At 41.6% G+C, this 21,301-nt stretch overlaps 1 protein-coding gene across 3 annotated transcripts in view; it reads left to right on the forward strand.

Moving 5' to 3' along the window:
* The window catches only part of ccr6a (chemokine (C-C motif) receptor 6a), a 34,363-nt gene extending 20,059 nt beyond the window's left edge, over nucleotides 1-14,304 (forward strand). For 2 of the 3 annotated variants that reach the window (XM_052013072.1, XM_052013073.1), the window contains 3 exons: nucleotides 4,197-4,345; nucleotides 5,776-5,862; nucleotides 7,996-14,304. In XM_052013072.1, coding sequence (XP_051869032.1) covers nucleotides 8,015-9,103 — 1,089 coding nt within the window. In that variant the 5' untranslated portion in view covers nucleotides 4,197-4,345; nucleotides 5,776-5,862; nucleotides 7,996-8,014 and the 3' untranslated portion in view covers nucleotides 9,104-14,304. Of the gene's footprint in view, nucleotides 1-4,196; nucleotides 4,346-5,775; nucleotides 5,863-6,660; nucleotides 6,721-7,995 lie in introns of all 3 variants that reach the window. The other variant, XM_052013074.1, reaches the window with a different exon arrangement.
* The last annotated feature ends 6,997 nt before the right edge of the window (nucleotides 14,305-21,301 follow it).

Below are 21,301 nucleotides of genomic sequence, written 5' to 3' on the forward strand. Positions count from 1 at the left end.
CTGAGTCAGTGTGGGTGGAAGTCAGAAACAGTAAGGGAGCGATCACTCTATTGGGAGTATTCTACAGACCCCCCTAATAGCAGCAGAGACACTGAGGAGCAGATCAGGAGACAGATTTTGGAGAGGTGCATAAGTAACAGGGTTGTTGTCATGGGCGATTTCACTTTCCCTAATATTGATTGGCACTTCCTTAGTGTAAAGGGGATAGATGGGGCAGAGTTTGTTAGCATGGGGTTCTGGATAGGTTTGTCCCATTGAGGCAGAGTAAGGACGGTAGAGTGAAGGAACCATGGTTGACAAGAGACGTAGACTATCTTGTCAGGGATATAAGAGGAAACATGTGCCTGGAGTCGGAAGAGGTAGGGGAGGTCCTTAATGAATACTTTGCTTCAGTATTCACCAGTGTGAGGATGGCGTACAACAGGCTGATACGCTGGGGCATGTCGACGTGAGGAAAGAGGATGTGCTGGAACTTTTGAAAAACATTAGGATAAATAAATCACTGGGGCCGGATAGGATATATCCAAGGTTATTACGGGAAGCGAGGGAAGAGATTGCTGCGCCTTTGGCAATGATCTTCGTGTCCTCACTCGTCACAGGAGTAGTGCCAGATGATTGGAGGGTGGCAAATGTTGTTCCTTCTTTCAAGAAAGGGAGTAAGGACAACCCTGGAAGTTAAAGGCCAGTGAGTCTTTCTTCTGTGGTGGGCAAATTACTGGAGAAGATTCTTAGAGACAGGATTTATGGGCATTTGGAGAAGCATAGGCTGATTAGGGACAGTCGGCATGGCTTTGTGAGGGGCAGGGTGTGCCTCACGAGTCTGATTGCATTCTTTGAGGATGTGACAAAGCATCTTGATAAAGGTAGAGCAGTGGATGTGGTGGACATGGATTTTAGAAAGGCATTCGATAAGGTTCCTCATGGAAAGCTCATTTGGAAATTCAGGAGGCATGGGATCCAGGGAAATTTGGCTGTGTGGATTCAGAATTGGCTCGCCCATAGAAGACAGAAGGTGGTGGTAGATGGAGCGTATTCTGCCTGGAGGTCGGTGACCAGCAGTGTTCTGCAGGGGTCTGTTCTGGGACCCCTGCTCTTTGTGATTTTTATAAATGACTTGGATGAGGATGTGGAAGGGTGGGTTAGTAAGTTTGCAGAGGACACGAAGGTTGGTGGTGTTGTGGATAGTGTAGAAGGTTGCTGTAGGTTACAACAGGACATTGATAGGATGCAGAGCTGGGCTGAGAAGTGGCAGTTGGTGGTCAACCTGCAAAAGTGTGAAGTGATACACTTTGGAAGATCAAATGTGAAGGCAGAATATAAGGTTAATGGCAGGACTCTTAGCAGTGTGGAGGAACAGAGGAATCTTGGGGTCCACGTCCATAGATCCCTCAAGGTTGCTGCGCAGGTTGATAGGGTTGTTAGGAAGACATATGGTGTGTAGCCTTCATTAGTCGGGGTATTGAGTTCAAGAGCTGCAAGGTGATGTTGCAGCCCTATAGAACTCTGGTTAGACCACACTTGGAGTATTGTGTTCAGTTCTGGTCACGTCATTATAGGAAGGATGTGGAAGCTTTAGAGAGGGTTCAGAGCAGATTTACCAGGATGCTGCCTGGATTGGAGAGCATGTCTTATGAGGATAGGTTGAGCAAGCTAGGGCTTTTCTCTTTGGAGAGAATGAGGATGAGAGGTGACTTGATAGAGGTGTATAAGATGATAAGAGGCATAGATTGAGTGGACAGTCAGAGACTTTTTCCCAGGGCGAAAATGGCTAACACAAAGGGACATAATTTTAAGGTGATTGGAGGAAGGTATAAGGGGATGTCAGGGGTAAGATTTTACACAGAGAGTGGTGGGTGCGTGGAACACACTTGTCGGCAGAGGTTGTGGGTCAGATACATTAGGGACATTTAAGAGCCTCTTAGATAGCCGCATGAATGATAGAAAAATGGAGGGCTATGTGGGAGGGAAGGGTTAGGTAGATATTAGAGCAGGATAAAATGTTGGCTCAACATCGTGGGCCGAAGGGCCTGTACTGTGCTGTAATGTTCTATGTTCTAACCAGAAATGCTATGGAACCAGGTGTTGAATGTAAAGGAAGAATTTAAGTTAATAAAAAGAACATAATGCCGGAGAAATTAATGGCACTGAAAGTTCATAAATCCCCATGGCCTTATAATGGAAAAAGTAGGTGCATTGGTTGCCATCTTCCAAAATTATTTAGATGATGGAAATGCTCCTGCAGTTTGGAGGTTGGCAAATGTAACAACACTATTTAATGAAGGAGGGAGAGAGAAAACAGAAAAATAGACTGGTTTATCTAACATCAGAAAAAAATGCTGGAATTTTTTTTATAAAGAAGATGGTAACAGGTCATTTGGAAAATACCTGTGGGATTGGACAAAATCGACGTGGATTTATGAAGGGAAAATCATGTTTGACAAACAAACCAGAGTTTTTTTTTGAGGATATAACTGGCAGAAACTACAAGGGAGTATTTGGATTTTCAAAAGGCCTTTGATAAAGTCCCACATAAGAGGAAAACGTGTAGAATTAAAGCACATGGGATTCGGAGTAATATACCGACAGGGAATGAAAATTATTTGATGGATAGTGAAGAGATAGATATTCCAGTCACAATGGGAAAAGAGTGTGAATGTAGTATTGTAATAGTGGATCAGCCATGATCCGTGAAGCAGGCTCAAAGGGCCAAATGGCCCATTCCTGCTCTTATTTTCTATGTTTCAAAAGGGTGAAGTGGTTATTGAGGTTTCAACAAGGGGCAGGTGCAGGAGTGGTGGAGATCATTATAATTTAGGTGGCATCAAAAAAATTGAAAGTTAATGTTATATTTTGTCAAACAAAGTTTTGTATACCCTTGACAAATTATAATTCCTTGAACCTGTGCTTCCCACTGCTCTGATGTGGCATGTGGTTCAATGGTGGAAGTAGGCTACTTGGATCGCTGCGTTGACTGCAGAGATGATCCTTATTATAGAGCTTGGAGACCTGACCGAGACTGCTCATTTAAAAAAACTGAGGATGCTATAAAAAACTGGGAGACAATGAGGACTCTCCAGAGGTTTTCCTGGGGCAGTGTCCATCTTGCTGTCTTGTGAGATGCAAATCACCAGTTAGAAATTTGACCAGTCCTCCAAATGGAACCATCGAAGTGCAAGTATCTGCCCTCAAATCCGTGAACGTGAAGATCCTGGGAGATGATTTAATTGTGGCAAGTCACCATCTTGACAATTGCCACACTTGGTCTTCCCTTAGTTAACTCCTTGATAACATGAATAAAGTATGAGTGTGTCCCTCTGATGATGATCCTGGATGCCGTGCAATGGGTGAAGTGACTATAAGACAAGTGCAGTAATGAGAAGTGCAGCGAATGCCAGTGCTGGATGGGTAAGTGGTGAGGTGAAAAGTTGCATAGAAGTTGAAGGCTGGCGCTACTCAAAACTGAACAGGGCTGAAGAGTGATGCGATAGAGAGTGTAATTAAATGAGAAGGTGTGCACACTTTTAGGTCATTAAATAGCCTTCTATGTTGTATCCATGATTTGGACACAATATACACTCTTCTACTCTTTAGGTAATTCCAACCACATCTTCTTGGTGAGAGCAGCAGCATGTTCCTGCCATTGATGGGGAAAGTAGGTCCCCCTCTCCATCTCCTGATCCTGCCTGCAATCCCAGAGACACATCATTAAGTCTGGCACTGCTATTGTTTCATGTCCACTATTCATCCTAGACACTTTCAGCTACATTCCCTGTTTGCTGGGAATCTGCTCATTACTCGCCACCAATAATCTGCTCCCTGATGCCCATTCTGGGGTTTGTTTGGACCTCCTCACGGCCTTGGTCCAAACATGTACCAAAGAGCTGAATTCCAGGGGTGAAATGAGAGTGACATCGAAGTGGCATTTGACCGAGTGTAGTATCAAGGTGCCATAGTAAAACTGAAGGCCATGGGTATCAATGAGAAAACAATGCAGTGGTTGGAGTCATGCATTGTATAAAGGAAGATGGCTGTAGTTGTTCATCATCCCATCCTCAGGTTATCATTGCAGAATTACTTCAGGGCAATATCCTCGGCCCAAACATCTTCATCTCCTTCATCAATCATCTTCTTTCCATCACAAGGCCAAAGGTAGGGATATTCACTGATGATTGTACAATGTTCGATTCCATTTGCAGCTCCTCAACAAATGAAGCAGTCTGCTCGGCTCGACCTAGACAACACTGGTGACACTGAAGTGGAGTTTTGAGAGAAGGCTTCATTGTCAGACAAGAAATTAAACCAAATTCTTGCCCGCTCTTTCAGGTGGAATTATCTTGAGGAACAGGTGAGTTGACCCTGGAATTAAGACCAAAATTTATTCCTCAGTTAACATTTCCTAAAAGATAGCGGATTTGCTTTTCAGAAGCATCCGTGTGCACATTAATTTATGTTTTTTCCATAACAGTGACTGCACTTATAATGCTATTACATTGACTGTAAAGTGCTGAATTCCAAAGGAGTTCTGAATTCAGAATGCTGACATTCTGAAGGAGATGTGAAAGGTGCCAAAAAATGTAAACTAGTTCTGGTTTACCATAGCCAGCCGCTTTATTCTTTGAGAAGCAGAGGGAAGGTGACAATCATTGGCATTTGTAGAGTGCTATTTTCTCCTCTTCTTCTTGGGGATTGAGGACAGCTTGCTTCAGTTCAATTCAGTCCAGTTCAACCCAGTCTTGTGGGCTCTGGGGCAACTGATGAGACTAAAATGGGAACCTGAGAGGGGTCAGAACGTACTTGGTGAGCAGGTAGATAGTTTGGGAGGTGGGGCACTCCTTAGTCACCTAACTCTTGCCATCACACTTCCTGTTATGCTTAGATCATAAAGATAGAAGGATTAGAGAAATCTATGACTACTTTACTTGGTGTGGTCAATCATTGAATAAGGAATAATTTCCCCTCCATTAACATTTCAGGGTGATAGCCATTGCTCCTTCAGCCAAATCATATGAACAACTGCAGTAAAGGAAACAGGAACTGAAAAACCTCCCCCAGTCACTGTAGTTCATTGCCCTGTCATTCTAAGAAAGTTTCCGGTCATGGAAAAGAAGATCTTGTGCTATATTTCACCTCACATCCCATTCCGAGCGCTTTAAACAATTTTGTACTTATCACTATTACAATGTGGAGACTCATAAATTACACACAAGCAAGGTGTCTCCTGTTCTCGTGATGCTGACTGAGAGGTAAATATTGACCAGCACCCTCAGGAAAGTTTTTTGCCTCCTCTTGAGAAATTCAGTTCCAGGTTTTTCAATTGCAACCTTCAAATACCAGCCTGAATTATGCACTCAAGTTTCTGGCATGGGTTTTGAACTGGCAACCTTTGATCCAGAGGTAACGTTCTATCACTGAACCATGGGTGATACCTGATGAACTGAGAGGTGCAGATTGATCAAACCTACCAATGCAGGTAAATCCTGTTAAAGACAATACTTAATGCTGAAATTCAATTTAAAAAGGAAGATATCTTAAGATTTATGATCTAATTACAAATGATAAATTTACAAATGAAATATAGCTTAGGACTTGTCTGAAAAATGTCAAGCAGTTGGGTAGTTATATTTCATTTGAAAATTAAACCTGCGCCAGTCAAGAAATGGATGTGTTCACTTTCATCCTAAGCTGTTTTTAACCATAAAAGGCATAATATAGTTATTAGAAATAGAGTTTCCTAGATTCACATCATCATATTTCTTTATAATTTATTGTTTGAAGTTTCAGGATATTACTCTGGAATAACTCCATCTTCCTGGTATTAAACCAGTGTTGGGAAAAAGACATCATTTAACTTGCTTAAGAAAGGTAAGAACTATATTCGCGATAGAAATAAATAGCTTGCATTTATATGGCACTTTTCATGACATTAAAGTATCCTAAGGAATTTCAAAGCAATGAGGATTATAGGTAATCTAGTCAGAAATTGGTTGGAAGCAAGAGACGGAATAAAAGGTACACAGTCCCACACAGGCATGAAGGGACTATTAACACTCCTTGGATCTCTTGTGGGGGTCCATATAATGAAAGAGAATATTATATATTAAAATTTGGAGATGATGTTCAATTAGATGGAGTACTAAGTGCGGCAGATGGCACTTGGAGGTTGCAGTGGGGCAAATGAGCAAGAAAATTTATAGGAAAATGAGTTTAGTGTGAGTTGTCTACTATTTGGAACTGAGGAGGACAAATCAGCTTTAATTCCCATTCCCCACATAACAACATGACTGCCAGTGCACTTATCTGTCAGCCCGGCTGAACACACTGCTGCTTTCAGGGTGGGAGGGTGAATTCCAAAGCCAGGCCCAGACAACGGCAAGATGATGGCAGTATCTTCCACTGCAAGTTGGTAGCATTGAACCAGCCATACTGCAGCCACTGGGGTGGTACTGAGTAAAACATAGGTAAAAGCACATAGAAGTCAGGGACTAAGGGAGTACACAAGGGTGACCAGTTCACTTTGAATTTTTCTGCTAAGTGCTCAACCATTCTAACAGAATATGTCCTCCTGATGGCTACTCTTACAGAATCATAATATAATCCAGCACAGGAGACCATTGAACCCATAAAATCTATTGAAGATTAATTTAATTCCCCTGCTTATAGACGCCACAGCCAAGAAAGCTCACCAGTGCCTCTAGTTCTTCAGGAAGCTAAAGAAACTTGGTACGTCCCCTTTGACCCTCACCAATTTTTATCAATTCATAGAAAGCATCCTACCTGGATGCATCACGGCTTGGTATGGCAACTGATCTTCCCATGACCGCAAGAAACTGCAGAGAGTTGTGGATACAGCTCAGCACATCATGGAAACCAGCCAGTCCGCCATGGCCTCTGTCTACACTTCTCGCTGCCTCAGTAAGGCAGCCAATATAATCAAAGACCCCACCCACCCCAGGCATTCTCTCTTCTCCCCTCTCCCATCGGGCAGAAGATACAAAAGCCTGAAAGCATGTACCACCAGGCTCAAGGACAGCTTCTATTCTGCTGTTATAAGACTATTGAACCGTCCCCTAGCACGATAAAATGGACTTTCGACCTCACAATCTACCTCGTTATGGCCTTGCACCTTATTGTCTGCCTGCACTGCACTTTCTCTGTAAATGTAAAACTTTATTCTGCATTCTGTTATTGTTTTCCCTTGTACTACCTCAATGCATTGTTGTAATGAAATGATCTGTATGGATGGCATGCAAAACATTTGACAATAATATATGTGACAATAATAAACCAATTTATCAATTTACTGCTCTTTTGCAACACCCTGCAATTTTTTTCTCAAGTATTTATCCAATTCCTTGAAGGAATCTGTAGTCTTTATCCTTTCAAATAGTGTAAAAACAAACATTTTCTTCATGTTGCCTGTTTCTTTTGCTAATCCTCTTAAATCTGTGGCAGCTGACAATAAAGCCCTCAGTCAACAGAAACAGCTCGTTCTTATTTTCTCTATCAGAAACCTTCATGATTTCAAACACCTCTTTATTGAGCATTACCTTGTCTCCATGCACCGGAATCCAAGAGATTATGTCCATCAAAACCTCCAACAGTGCCATCTATTTGAACATAATTGTACAGACTATAACCTTCCATCTATAGGCTGCCCAATCCCATTTGAATCCCCTGACCCATGATGTCACCTGTCAGGCTGGCCTTTGGTGGCCTGGCTCCAATTTAGCAAGACACAAGCAGCTGAGTGCTAAGAGCCTAAGCTGTACATTAACTACATTAATGGCTGGATGCTTCAGGTATGTTGAAAATTAAAGTTAGCAACATAAATTGACAGCAGGATTTGCAATAAAGAAATTGAAAAGCTGGGAAAGGCTGGGGAGGGTCTGCTGTTGAACCATTGATAAGTTGCCATGGCTTCTTGCTGTCTAACAATTATAGTTATGTGAACAATCATATTGTTCATTTCTTTACCAATATTATTTATGTTTACAGACGTGACTGACCAAAAATAATGGAATTCAGTGGTGAAAATGTTGACTATTATTTTGATGATCCCAACGCTACTGTTGATTACGGAGATATGGTACCATTGTGTACAATGAAAGACTACAGGAAACTTTCATCAATGCTCATTCCAATTTTGTATTCAGTCATCACTGCCATGGGCATCATTGGCAATGGTTTGGTCGTGTTAACCTATTTGTTTTACAAGAGGGTTAGGTCTATGACTGATATGTATCTAATGAATTTGGCCATAGCTGATATACTGTTTGTGGTTACTCTGCCATTCTGGGCTGTAGATATCCCTACAGGCTGGATCTTTGAGGATATTGGGTGTAAAATTCTCAAGGGCATATACAGTATCAACTTTTACAGTGGCATGTTATTGCTCGCTGTTATTAGCATTGATCGTTATATTGCTATTGTTCATGCAACAAAGTCTTTTAATTACAGGGGAAAAGCACTGGTTTACAGTAAAATTATTTGTTTCGCCATCTGGCTTGCTGGAATTGTTGTATCCTTACCAACATTCATTTTTAGCACAATGTACAAGTTCGAGACAACAGGAAAAATGGTATGTGAGATTAGATATCCAAAAAGCTATTCAAGTATAGGGAAAGCAGTTGCTCCAACAGTACAACTAACACTTGGTTTCTTTGTACCTCTGTTAATCATGGTTTACTGTTACTCTCTGATAATTAAGACACTTCTCCAAGCTAGAAACTTCCAGAGGCATAAGGCATTTCGGGTTGTAATAGCAGTAGTAGCAGCATTTGTTGTTTGTCAAGTGCCATACAATGTCGTTGTAGTTTATGATTTATTTAGGACACTTGACTGTGATACTTTCCAATCAAAGGCTATTGTGCGCACAGTGACACAATCCTTTGCCTTTTTCCATTGTTGTCTGAACCCTGTCCTTTACGCCTTTATTGGTGTTAAATTCAGATTTTATTTCTTGAAGATTATCCAAGACATCTGGTGCTTAAGCAAAAAGTACATTACATTTCGTCACACCTTGGCAAGGCCTTCCAGTGAAACATTTGTGTCAAGGCGCACATCTGACTTTGACATTGACAACCCATCATCTTTTACTGTGTGATAATCAGTTTTTTTGTAAATTTCACAACAAATATTTAAGTACTATTCTATTCTGTAAAATCTCTTCTCATTTTAAATTCCACATACTATTTAGGATTATAAGTATAGTCCTTGAGGCCTTGTACACTCTTTCCCTCCACAGACCATTTATATTTCACCCCTTGAGTGAATCTCTTAAATATATTAATGAAGATTCACTATAGTAAATAAATTCCATGGAAATAAAACTGTATAAAGTTCTGTTCCTTGGCACAAAAATAAATCCAAGGTTTCAAACCTGTTATTCATAAAAATTCAATTCTGATGAGAAATGTTTCACAGGTTTTTTTACATTTTAAAAGGGAGGAGAGAAGCATATTTTAATACAAGATATTACAGAGATATCAGAAGAATATTAATAATCTAGTAGCACAGTTGTATGCAGTGCCATAACATCATACATTACTGGTTTTCACACACAATAAACCACTTTGCAAGATCTACTATAGGAAGTGAAGGATAATTGGAAAACTCAGAACAGCATTCAGCATTTCCTCCAAAATAAATTAGAAGCATGAAGTCTGTGGAATTCCCTTTGGAATCATTTTGTTGAGGAAAATGTAGGTGGCGTGAGTGAGCCACAGAGGAGTGAGGGAAAGAACAAACCCAGGTATACATTGAAAAATGGGAAAAGATTGGAAAAGTCTGCAGCTGGACCCCAGCTGAGTTTAGCATTTTTTAGCAACAACCCAGAGTCATTCATAGACAATTCCACAATTTGCAATGTAATCAAAGTTGACAAGTAGGTAAATAAAACCTGAAACTAATCAAAAAAGTATAGTGACAGTGTAGGAACCACAATTCCATCGAATAACTGATATATATCCTTATAGCCTTTAAGACCAATTTACACCTGATACATTATGAAACAGCTTTGCAAGAGCCTGTTTATTCACTCACAGGATAAGGATGTGGCTGGCTAGACTGTTGTTTATTGCTCAAGCCTGAGTGGCTTCCTGGGCCATTTCAGAGACCAGTGGAGAATCAACCACATTGCTATGTCTGAAGTTGCAAATAGGCAGATTTCCTTCCCTGAAGGACATTCACAAACCAGATGGGATTTTAACAGAAAATGGTAGTTTCATGGTCACCCTTACTGATAATGGGAGGCTAATAGGGAGAATGTCACAGCAGTACTCGGAGAGGACATACTGGAAGGCTCATCCACAGAGACAATTTGGGTCGAGCTCAGAAATAGGATAGGTGCAATTATGTTGATGGGATTATGCTATAGGGCCCTCAATAGCCACCAAGAAGTGGAGGAACAGATTATTGAAAGGTGAAGAAACAACAGGGTTGTCATAGTGGGGGACTTTAACTTCCCCAGTATTGATTGGAACTTCCTTAATACAAGAAGCTTGGATGGGGCAGGATTTCTTCAGTGCATCTAAGAGGGGTTCTTGAAACAGTGTGTGGAGAGAACATACTGGACCTAGTTTTGGGAAATGAGCCAGGCCAGGTGACATACCTGATAGTGGGTGAACATTTTGGGAATAGTGACCACAACTCATTATGTTTTAAGATAGTTAAGAGTAGGGGTAAAATCGGATCTTGTGGGAAGGTACTAAATTGGGGGAGGGCAAATTACGACAGGGTAAGACAGGAGCTAAGGGGCATTGACTGGGAGCAGCTGCTGTTGGACAAGGCCATGTCTGACATGTGGGAGTTCTTTAAAGACCAGCTGATCGGAGTTGAGGATTGGCATGTAAGGAGTAAGGAGCAAGGACAAGGATGGTAAGGTAAAGGAACCTTGGATAACCCGAGAGGTTCTAAATTTAGTCAGAAGAAAAAGGAAGCATACGTAAGAATTAGGAGCCTAAATTCAGACTGGGCCCTTGTGGAAAATAAAGATAGCAGGAAAATGCTCAAGCAGGTGATTAGGAAAGCCAAAAGAAGACATGAAACATCCTTAGTGAGCGGGGTCAGGGATAATCCCAAGGCATTTTATACTTATTAAGAAAAAGAGGATAATGAAGGAGAGGGTAGGTCCACTCAAGGATAAAAGAGGGAATTTGTGCTTAGAGTCAGAGCAAGTGGCTGAGGTACTAAATGAGTACTTTGCATCGATATTTACTGAGAAGAAATTGGAGCATAGTGAAAACAAATTGGGGCATGCTAATGTGCTGGGACATTTTGAGGTTAAGGAATTGGTAGTGTTGGGTCTTCTGAAAAGCATTAAGGTGTATAAGTCCCCAGGGTCTGATGGCATATATCCCAGAATGTTGAAAAAAGCAAGTGAGGAGATTGCCGGGGCTTTGACAAGGATCTTTGTGTGCTCACTAGCAATAGGCGAAGTCCCAGAAGACTGGAGAGAAGCAAATTTTGTGTTTTTGTTCAAGATGGGAAATAGGGATAATCCAGGTAATTATAGGTCAGTGAGCCTCACATCAGTGGAAGGGAAGCTATTGGAGAGGATACTGAGGGATAGGATTTATGCACATTAGGACAGTCAGCATGGCTTTGTGCAGGGCAGGTCATATCTTACAAAGCTGATTGAGTTTTTTGAGGAAGAGGCAAAGATGCTTGATGAGGGTAAGGCAGTGGACATTATCTACATGGACTTTAGTAGGGCATTTGCCAAGGTCCTTCATGGTAGGTTGAGTCAGAAGATAAAGATGCATGGGATCCAGAGTGAATTGCAAGTTTGGATTTGGAACTGGCTTGTCCATAGAAAACAGTGAGAAGCAGTGGAAGGCTGTTATTCTGGCTGAAGGTCTGTGACCAGTGGTGCTCCACAAGGATCGGTGTTGGGACCTCTGTTGTTTGTGATATACATCAATGATTTGGATGAAAATGTGGATAGGTGAATTAGTAAGTTTACGGATGACACTAAGATTGGTGGAGTTGTGGACAGTGTAAAGGACTATCATGAGCTATAAGGAAAGGTTGGACAAACTTGGGTTGTTCTCCTTAGAGCATCAGAGGCTGAGGGGAGACCTGACAGAGGTTTCTAAAATTATGAGAGGCATAGATAGGGTAGACAGTCAGATAGGGTAAAGAGTTCCAAGGATGTGCATTGTTTTATTATCACAAGAGAAAAATGTTATCAGATTAGAGATGCATAATCAGAGTCATCATTCATACTTGGACGCAAACATTCTTATGATTTTATCTATTAATTTTGTTCTTACGTACCAGATTACAATAGTTCAGCCTTGATCTCACACTTTTGAAAGCTTTGGAAAGATGGGATATTAAAATGCATTGTTATAAACCAGAAATTGAAATACAGGTAGGCGAGATTTTATTTGAATGAAAATACTTTCAGCACTCGGTTATAGGTCAAAAGTGTGTAGATAGACTGACACCACAGTTTGATTCTCTAGATGACAAGCTATAAATTTAAAAAAGCACAACCTATAGGACATAAAGGGATTCAAAGGGGCAAACCAATCCCACGCACCTTCCACTGACCGTGGAAACACTATTGTTAAGCGGACAAATAAGCTGCAAAAATGCCTTTTCCAGACAGCGCATATCATTATTTCTCAGAATTATAAACAAGAATTAAAGAGTAGGGCCATAATTTTTATTTTCACTTTCAAGCATTTTTAAGAGTAAGTATTTTTAAATATTATAATAGAGACAAAACATGTTTTTTTCATTCAAATGGGCAAGCTAATTATCTCGAATTTTCACTGAAAATACAACAAATGCATAACTTGCAACCCAAACAATTGTGTTGCTCAATAATTTCACAATTATTTTTACAGAATATTAAAGATGCAGTAAAGTTAAAATGCTTAAAATATTTTGGTAATGTTTCAGTCTGAATGTTAACTGATATTTGTGTTCTCCATAATTGTATGGAGCTCATGTTGTTTAAGAAAATCATTCTTCTGTTTAATGTAAATTACACACTGTTTAATTACACACACTGCTCTTAAAAATAATTGTATAGAATTTACAGTCCAGAAATAATCCATTTGGCCCAATTGGTCTATGAAAGTATTTACGCTACATTTTAGTTAGCCTCCTCTTAAATGTGTAACTGAAGATTACATCATTTGATCAAGATGTCCAAAACCACTGAAGCTGGTAACTGTGAAAAGAACTACAGAATCAATTACTTATTCTTGGGTAATTTGATGACTGCTCTGAACGTTCTCCCATGAAATACAATAACTAAAGTGTTGTAGATGATTGATTATGCTAAGAAGTAGGTATCTTCTTCTTCTCTGTGTAAAATTGCTGAACGTGGGTAATCAATTCAGCAACGTGTTAAAATTTACATTTTACTGTACACTGTCATGTTGTACTAAATCTTTTGCCTTCTGATGTACAAATAGGATCTTGGAGAGTTTAAAGATAAGCTGATCACTGGAAGTTCATTTTCAATAGTAGAGTACTTACTAGAGTTTCTCCTTTTCCCTGATAGCTTTTGTTTTATAATTGTAAATATAGTATGCATTTTGTATTTTGTCACAATTTTTAAACCTGATAAATGCAGATTCATTTTGTAGGTGCAATTCTGACATGTAGCATTTTAATTGCCAATGTCAATGAAAGAACAGGACAAGGGTCTATTTTTAATGAAAGTGTTCAAAACAGGGATGTCATTTTAGTGTATTGACTTCATGTAAATATATTATCAGGTCAATTATTGTATCAGTTCAAAATTATTTTTAAGACAATTGTATAATGTGTATTCTAGCTACTTTTGAGGTGAGTTATTATTCTGCCAGAACGGACTGTTAAAATGGGATTTCTATGCAAGCTGTTGCTGGCTACTCAGGGAGTAGACTGAAACCCCAAATGTTATTATTCTCCTCTGGATGGTAAAATAATGGTAATCTTCATTGTCCGTCTTTTGATTGTTGGACCACCCATGTGTTACGAGATCATGTAGGCGCATAAACAATAGAGGTCCTCCTTTCTGAAGGAACTCGGCACTGAAATGGGAAGCTCATTTTGCTCCTTTACTGAGCCACGCTGCTGTGGAAAATGCTGACCTGACCACTTCCAAAAGGAGAAGACAAAAAAGTGACAGAATGAGATGCACCTTTGCTGCCTTCCTTGATGGTCAGTTCACAAATTATTTGTAATGGGTCCTTGTGAACACATATGCATCACCTGGAGTCAAGACAGATGTAAGCTGCAAAGCAGCTGAGTAAAATGCCAATTTTCAATAAAAATGTTTGTGTGAAAGTGGTACTGTTACTCTGATATGTGGCTTACCAACTAGATTAAAGGCTTTTTTAGTCAGTGAATATACTGTATTTTGTAGAAATAAATACTACAAAATCAGTTCTTGCATTCTTTCATTATTTCTTACTGTGATTGACCATCCAATCTAATTTTTGTAATATGATCTGGCTTGAAGATTGTAAGGACCAGATATGGTTGCATTCAAAGTCTACCATAGCTTCGCTGGTAATCATAGAACACAGAACAGTAAAGCACAGAAAAAGGCCCTTCGGCCCATGATGCCTGTGTTGTCCATGATGCCAATTTAAACTGCACATCTACCTGCATGTGGTTTATATCCCTCAGTTCCCTGCCTGTTCATGTGCCTGCCTTTAAAGATACTGTCCTTAAACATACTGTTTTGAAAGCAAATTATTACAGCTGGTTGGGCAACGCTGATGTTTTTTTCCCCTTAAAGGAAGTGTGTGCTTCCCCTGCAGTTTAAGAGGTAAAGTATCAAAACAATAGATTGTGAAAGTTCCAGGTTTAATCTTTGGTCTGTTTTCTTTGGGCAGGGTCAGTAGCGAAGGCACAATTCACCTCAGTATACTCACTTACACAAGCACTTGGGATACCTCCTTGCTCTCCAGTGCTATCATGATGGAAGTGCGTGTGGCTGCCTTCTAGTCTTCCAACACCTTTAATTTGATATTTTAAAATGGGGGATAAATCATCTCATTGACTTGCTCCTCCTTATCTTTGCAACCATTCCTGACCATACAACCTGCTCCCCAAACTCCAATCCTGACTGGGCATTTGTGCCACCTCTCCCTTCACACCACCATTAATGGTACTGTCTGCAATTATTATTCTCTCCCTAAACCTTCTGTCCCACCAACTCAGTAGTGACCACTTTAAGGCTCTTTCAAAAACCCACACAGTTTTATAGCTTCTATAAAATTGTGCTTCTATGAGGTAGCTCGGGGGAGTTTTCTGTTAAAGGTGCAATATAATGCAGGTTGTAACTTTGAATGTGTACAATATGGGCTGTTTGTTGATGCTTCCAAATATCTTTTAGACACTCAATACAGCGATTTAATAAAAGGACCTCCAATGCCATAAAACTGCAGTGTGGCATAAATGAGTCCTGCTCACAAAAATATAAAGATACAACTTAGGAGTAGGAGTTGGCCATATGGTGCCTCAAACCTATTTCGTCATTCAGTAAGACCATAGCTCATCTGACTGTAACCTCAATTCCACATTTCCATCTACATGCAGTAACCCTTCACCCGCTTGGACATCAAGAATTTATCTGACTTTGCCTTAAAAACTTTCAAAGACTGCTTCCACCACCCTTTCAGGAAGAGAGTCCCAAATACTAATTACCCTCTGGGACAAAAAATGTTGCCTTATCTGTAGTGACTCGCAGTTCTAGATTCTCCTTCAAGAGGAAACATCCTCTTTGCGTCCACCCGGTCGACACCCCTCAGGATCTCATACATTTCAGTCAGGTTCCCTCTCACCACTCCAAACTTCAACAGATACAAGTCCAGTCTTTCCTCGAAAGGCAACCCTGTCCATTCCAGGTACTGATTTAGTAAATTTTGTCTGAAATGCTTCAAATGCATTAACGTCCTTCCTTAAATAACGATACCAATTCTGTACACAGTACTCCAGATGTGGTCTCAAGAATGACCTATATAACTGAAGAATAACTTCCCCATTTTTGTCATAGGGTCATATAGCACAGAAACAGGCCCTTCAGCCCACCAACCATGCCGACCATCAAAAATCCACGTACACTAATCCTAATTTTTTTATTCTTCCCATATTCTTTTCAACTCCCCCCAGATTCTACAACTCACCTGCACCTTACAGGCAACTTACAGTGGCCAATTAACAACACTCCTGTCTTTGGGACATGGAAGGAAACTGGAGCACCCAGAGGAAATGCACACAGTCACAAGGAAAATGGGCAAACTCCACACATATACAGCTCTGGAGATCAGGATTGAACCTAGGACTCTGGAGTTGTGAGGCTGCAGCTCTACTAGCCGCAACACTGGATTCAAGTCTTCTTGCAAAAAAAAATCAATGTAATAGGCTTCCTAATTACTGGACATACCTGTAGTCTAGCCCTTCCATGAATCATGGACTAGGATACCCACATCCCTCAGCATCTCAGAGCAATTTCACACTACTTAGATAACATGTTTTTTCCATTTTTCATGACAAAATGGATAATTTCACATTTTCCATATTGTATTTGCCAGATCCTTGCCCAACTCGTTCATCTATCCACGTCCCTTTGTAGCCTATGTCCTCTTCACAACCTACCTTCCAATCTATCTTTGCGTTATTTGCAAATTTAGCTAATGTACCTTTGGTGCCTTCATCCCTGTTACTTATATAAATTATAAAAAGTTAAGCCGTGATCCCAGTGGTACATCACATGTTACATTTTGCCAACCACGAAAGAACTCATTTATGCTTACTCTCTGCTTCCTGTTGGCTGGCTAATCTTTTATCCGTGCCAATGTCTTAACTCCAACACATGACCTTTGATTTTTCACCTTACTGGCTTCTGGAAATCCAAGTATAATCTGCCCACTGGTTCACCATTACCCACATACATCTTACTTTAGTTACTGAGTTGTACAACACAGAAATGGGTCTTTCAACCCACCATGTCCATGCCAACCTTGATGCTCATCTATATTAATTTCATTTGCCTGCATCTAATAAATTTGTCAAACATGACTTCTCTTTCATGAAGCCTTGCTGATTTTGCCTAATTCCGTTCGATTTTTCTAAGTGTTCTGCCATAACAGCTTTAGTAACAACTTACATTTGCAATAATTGACTCAGTAGCACTTCCCTGTTGGTTATGGTTTTGCTGAGTTCCCAATTTCTGATTTGCAGATACTTCTGGGATGTCAATTGTATCCTCTACAGTGAATAGTTAGCACAGACTCAGTAAGCTGAAGGGCCTGCTTCTGTGCTGTATCACTTTGTGATTCTATGAGTAGACTGAATGCAAAATACATGTTTAGTTCATCTATCATCCGCTTGTTTTCTATAATTAGAACATAGAACAGTACAGCACAGAACAGGCCCTTCGGCTCATGATGTTGTGCCAAACTAACTAAACTAGTAATTAAATGCCTAATAAAACTAATCCCTTTTGCCTACAGAATGTCAGTATCCCTCTGTTCTCTGCACATTCATGTGCCCATCTAAGAGCTTCGCGAACACCCCAATGTACTTGCCTGCACCACCACCCTGGTAGTGCACTCCAGGCACTCACCACCCTGTGTATTTTTTAATTCCCCAGACTCACTTCCAATAGGTCAATACTCACTTAGGTAATTTGTCTCCTTTTAAACTATCTATGGAAACTCCTATTATCTGTTTTCATATTTCTCTTTCTCCGCTGCATTGACGACTGCATTGGGGCTGCTTCCTGCACCCGTGCTGAGCTCGTCAATTTCATCAGCTTTGCTTCCAACTTCCACCCTGCCCTCAGATTCACTTGGCCCATCTTGGTGGGCAGGATTAAGGAATACCCCAAGGCACTCTACGAGTACGTGCAGAGCAAGAGGATAAGATGTGAAAGAATAGGACCTATCAAGTGCAACAGTGGGAAAGTGTGTATGGATCCAGAAGAAATAGCAAAGGTACTTAATGAATACTTTACATCAGTATTCATTACGGAAAAAGATCTGGGTGATTGTAGTGAGGACTTGCAGCGGGCTGAAGAGCTTGAGCATGTAGATATTAAGAAAGAGGAGGTGCTGGAACTTTTGGAAAATATCAAGTTGGATAAGTTGCCAGGACCGGATGGGATGTACCCCAGGCTGCTGTGGGAGGCGAGGGAGAAGATTGCGGAACCTCTGACAATGACCTTTGCATCATCAATGCAGGCGGGAGAGGTTCCAGAAGACTGGAGGTTTGCAGATGTTGTTCCCTTATTCAAGAAAGGGAGTAGAGATAGCCCAGGAAATTATAGACCAGGGAGTCTTACTTCAGTGGTTGGTAAGCTGATGGAGAAGATCCTGAGAGGCAGGATTTATGAACATTTGGAGAGGTATAATATGATTAGGAATAGTCAGCATGGCTTTGTCAAGGGCAGGTCCTGCCTTACACGCCTGATTGAATTTTTTGAGGATGTGACTAAATACATCGATAAAGGGAGAGCAGTAGATGTAGTGTATATAGATTTCAGCAAGGCATTTGATAAGGTACCCCATGCAAGGCTTATTGAGAAAGTAAGGAGGCATGGGATCCAAGGGGACATTGCTTTGTGGATTCAGAACTGGCTGGCCCACAGAAGGCAAAGAGTGGTTGTTGAAGGGTCATATTCTGCATGGAGGTCGGTGACCAGTGATGTACCTCAGGGATCTGTTCTGGGACCCTTACTCTTTGTGATTTTTATAAACGACCTGGATGAGGAAGTGGAGGGATGGGTTGATAAGTTTGCGGATGACACCAAGGTTGGAGGTGTTGTGGATAGTATGGAGGGCTGTCAGAGTTTACAGTGGGACATAGATAGGATGCAAAGCTGGGCTGAAAAGTGGCAGATGGAGTTCAACCCAGATAAGTGTGAAGTGGTTCATTTTGGTAGGTCAAATATGATGGCAGAGTATAGTATTAATAGTAAGACTCTTGGCAGTGTGGAGGATCAGAGGGATCTTGGGGTCCGAGTCCATAGGACGCTCAAAGCAGCTGCACAGGTTGACTCTGTGGTTAAGGCGGCATATGGGGTATTGTCCATCATCAATTGTGGAATTGAATTTAGGAGCCGGTAGGTATTGTTGCAGCTATATAGGACCCTGGTCAGACCCCACTTGAAGTACTGTGCTCAGTTCTGGTCACCTCACTACAGAGAGGATGTGGAAGCCATAGAAAGGGTGCCAAGGAGATCTACAAGGATGCTGCCTGGATTGCGGAGCATGCCTTATGAAAGCAGCTTGAGGGAACTTGGCCTTTTCTCCTTGGAGCGACGGAGGATGAGGGGAGACCTAATAGAAGTATATAAGATGATGAGAGGCATTGATCGTGTAGATAGTCAGAGGCTTTTTCCCAGAGCTGAAATGGTCGCTACAAGAGGACATAGATTTAAGGTGCTGGGGAGTAGGTATAGAGGAGATGTCAGGGGTAAGTTTTTTACTCAGAGAGTGGTGAGTGCGTGGAATGGGCTGCCGGCAACAGTGGTGGAGGCAGATACGATAGGGACTTTTAAGGGACTTTTGGATAGGTACATGGAGCTGAGAAAAATAGAGGGTTATGTGCAAGCCTAGTAATTTCTAAGGTAGGGACATGCTCGGCACAGCCTTGTGGGCCAAAGGGCCTGAATTATGCTGTAGGTTTTCTACGTTTCTATGTTTCATCTCTGACACCACTCTCCCCTTTCTGGATCCCTATGTCTCCATCTCCAGAGACAGATTAACCACAGATCTTCTACAAACCCACTGACTCCCACAGTTACCTTGACTACACCTCTTTCCACCCTGTCACTTGTTAATACGGCATCCCCTTCTCCCAGTTCTCCCACCTCCGCCGCATCTGTTCCCATGAAGCGGCTTTCTATTCTAGGACATCAGAGATGTCCTAGAATAGAAAGGTTCCCCTTGTCCTCGCCTACCACCCCATGAGCCTCCGCATCCAACACATCATTCTCTGTAACTCCGCCACCTCCAACGGGTTCCCACCACCAGGCACATCTCTCCCTCACCCCCTCTATCTGCTTTCCATCGGGACTGCTCTCTCCGCAACTCCCTTTTCCACTCATCCCTCCCCACTGATAACCCCCCGGCACTTATGCCTGTAACCGCACTAAGTGCTACACCTCCTCCCTCACCACCATTCAGGGCCCCAGACAATCCTTCCAGGTGAGACAGTGCTTCAGCTGTGAGTCTGAGGGGGTCATTTATTGCATCAGTGCTCCTGGTGTGGCCTCCTGTACATCAGTGAGACCCGATGCAGATTGGGTGACCGCTTCGTCAAGCACCTTCGCTCTGTCCGCTGTAAAAGCCGTGACCTCCCGGTGGCCACCCACTTCAATTCCACATCCCACTCCCATACCGACATGTCTATCCATGGCCTCCTCTACTGCCACGCTGAGGCCCGACGCAGGTTAGAGGAACAACACCTCATATTCCGCCTTGGGAGTCTCCAACCTGATGACCTCAACATTGATTTCTCCAACTTCCGGTAACCCCACCCCTTCCTTTTCTTCCCGCCCCCCCCCACTCCTTTGTTCTCCCTTATTCCTGTGGCTCCCTTCCCTCGCCTTGATAACCTGCCCATCTCCTTTCCTCCATCCTTTATTCCAAGGTCCACTGCCCTCTCCTACTGGATTTCTTCTTCTTCAGCCCTTTGCTCTTCTACCTATCACCTTTCAGCTTATTACATCTTCTCCCCCTCCCCCACCCACCTACCTTCCCCCTCTCACCTGGACTTGCCTATCACATGATCTCGCCTATCACCTGCCTGCGTGTGCTCCTCCCCCTCCCCCCACCTTCTTCTTCTGGCTTCTGTCTTCTTCCTTTCCAGTCCTGATGAAGGGTCTCAGCCCGAAACGTCGACTGTTTATTTCCCTCCATAGATGCTGCCTGACTTGCTGAGTTCCTCTAGCACTTTGTGTATTGCTCCAGATTCCAGCATCTGCAGAATTTCCTGTGTCTTCATTTTTCTGGCTAGTTTTGTCTTATACTTTGTTTTTTTCTTTCCATATTAATCTCTTAGTTATTTCTTGCTGTTTTTTATAGTCTGTCCAACTGGCTGACCATCCAACTGTCCTTGCACAATTATATGCTTTAAGTTTAATACTGTACCTTTTAAACCATACCCACTATATTTTTAAAAGTTATATATATCCTGCTTTAACGCTTTGGAAAGGTGGTCATCCTAAACCAAGGCCTCATGTGTACTCTCAGATAGATGTAAAGGATGATATTTTGTTATACTGAAGAGCAGGGATATCTCCAATATCCTTTCCAATACTTATCCCACCAATATTCAGTAAACA

Source organism: Pristis pectinata, chromosome 3 (genome assembly GCF_009764475.1).
Source record: "Pristis pectinata isolate sPriPec2 chromosome 3, sPriPec2.1.pri, whole genome shotgun sequence".
NCBI classification, from domain to species: domain Eukaryota; kingdom Metazoa; phylum Chordata; class Chondrichthyes; order Rhinopristiformes; family Pristidae; genus Pristis; species Pristis pectinata.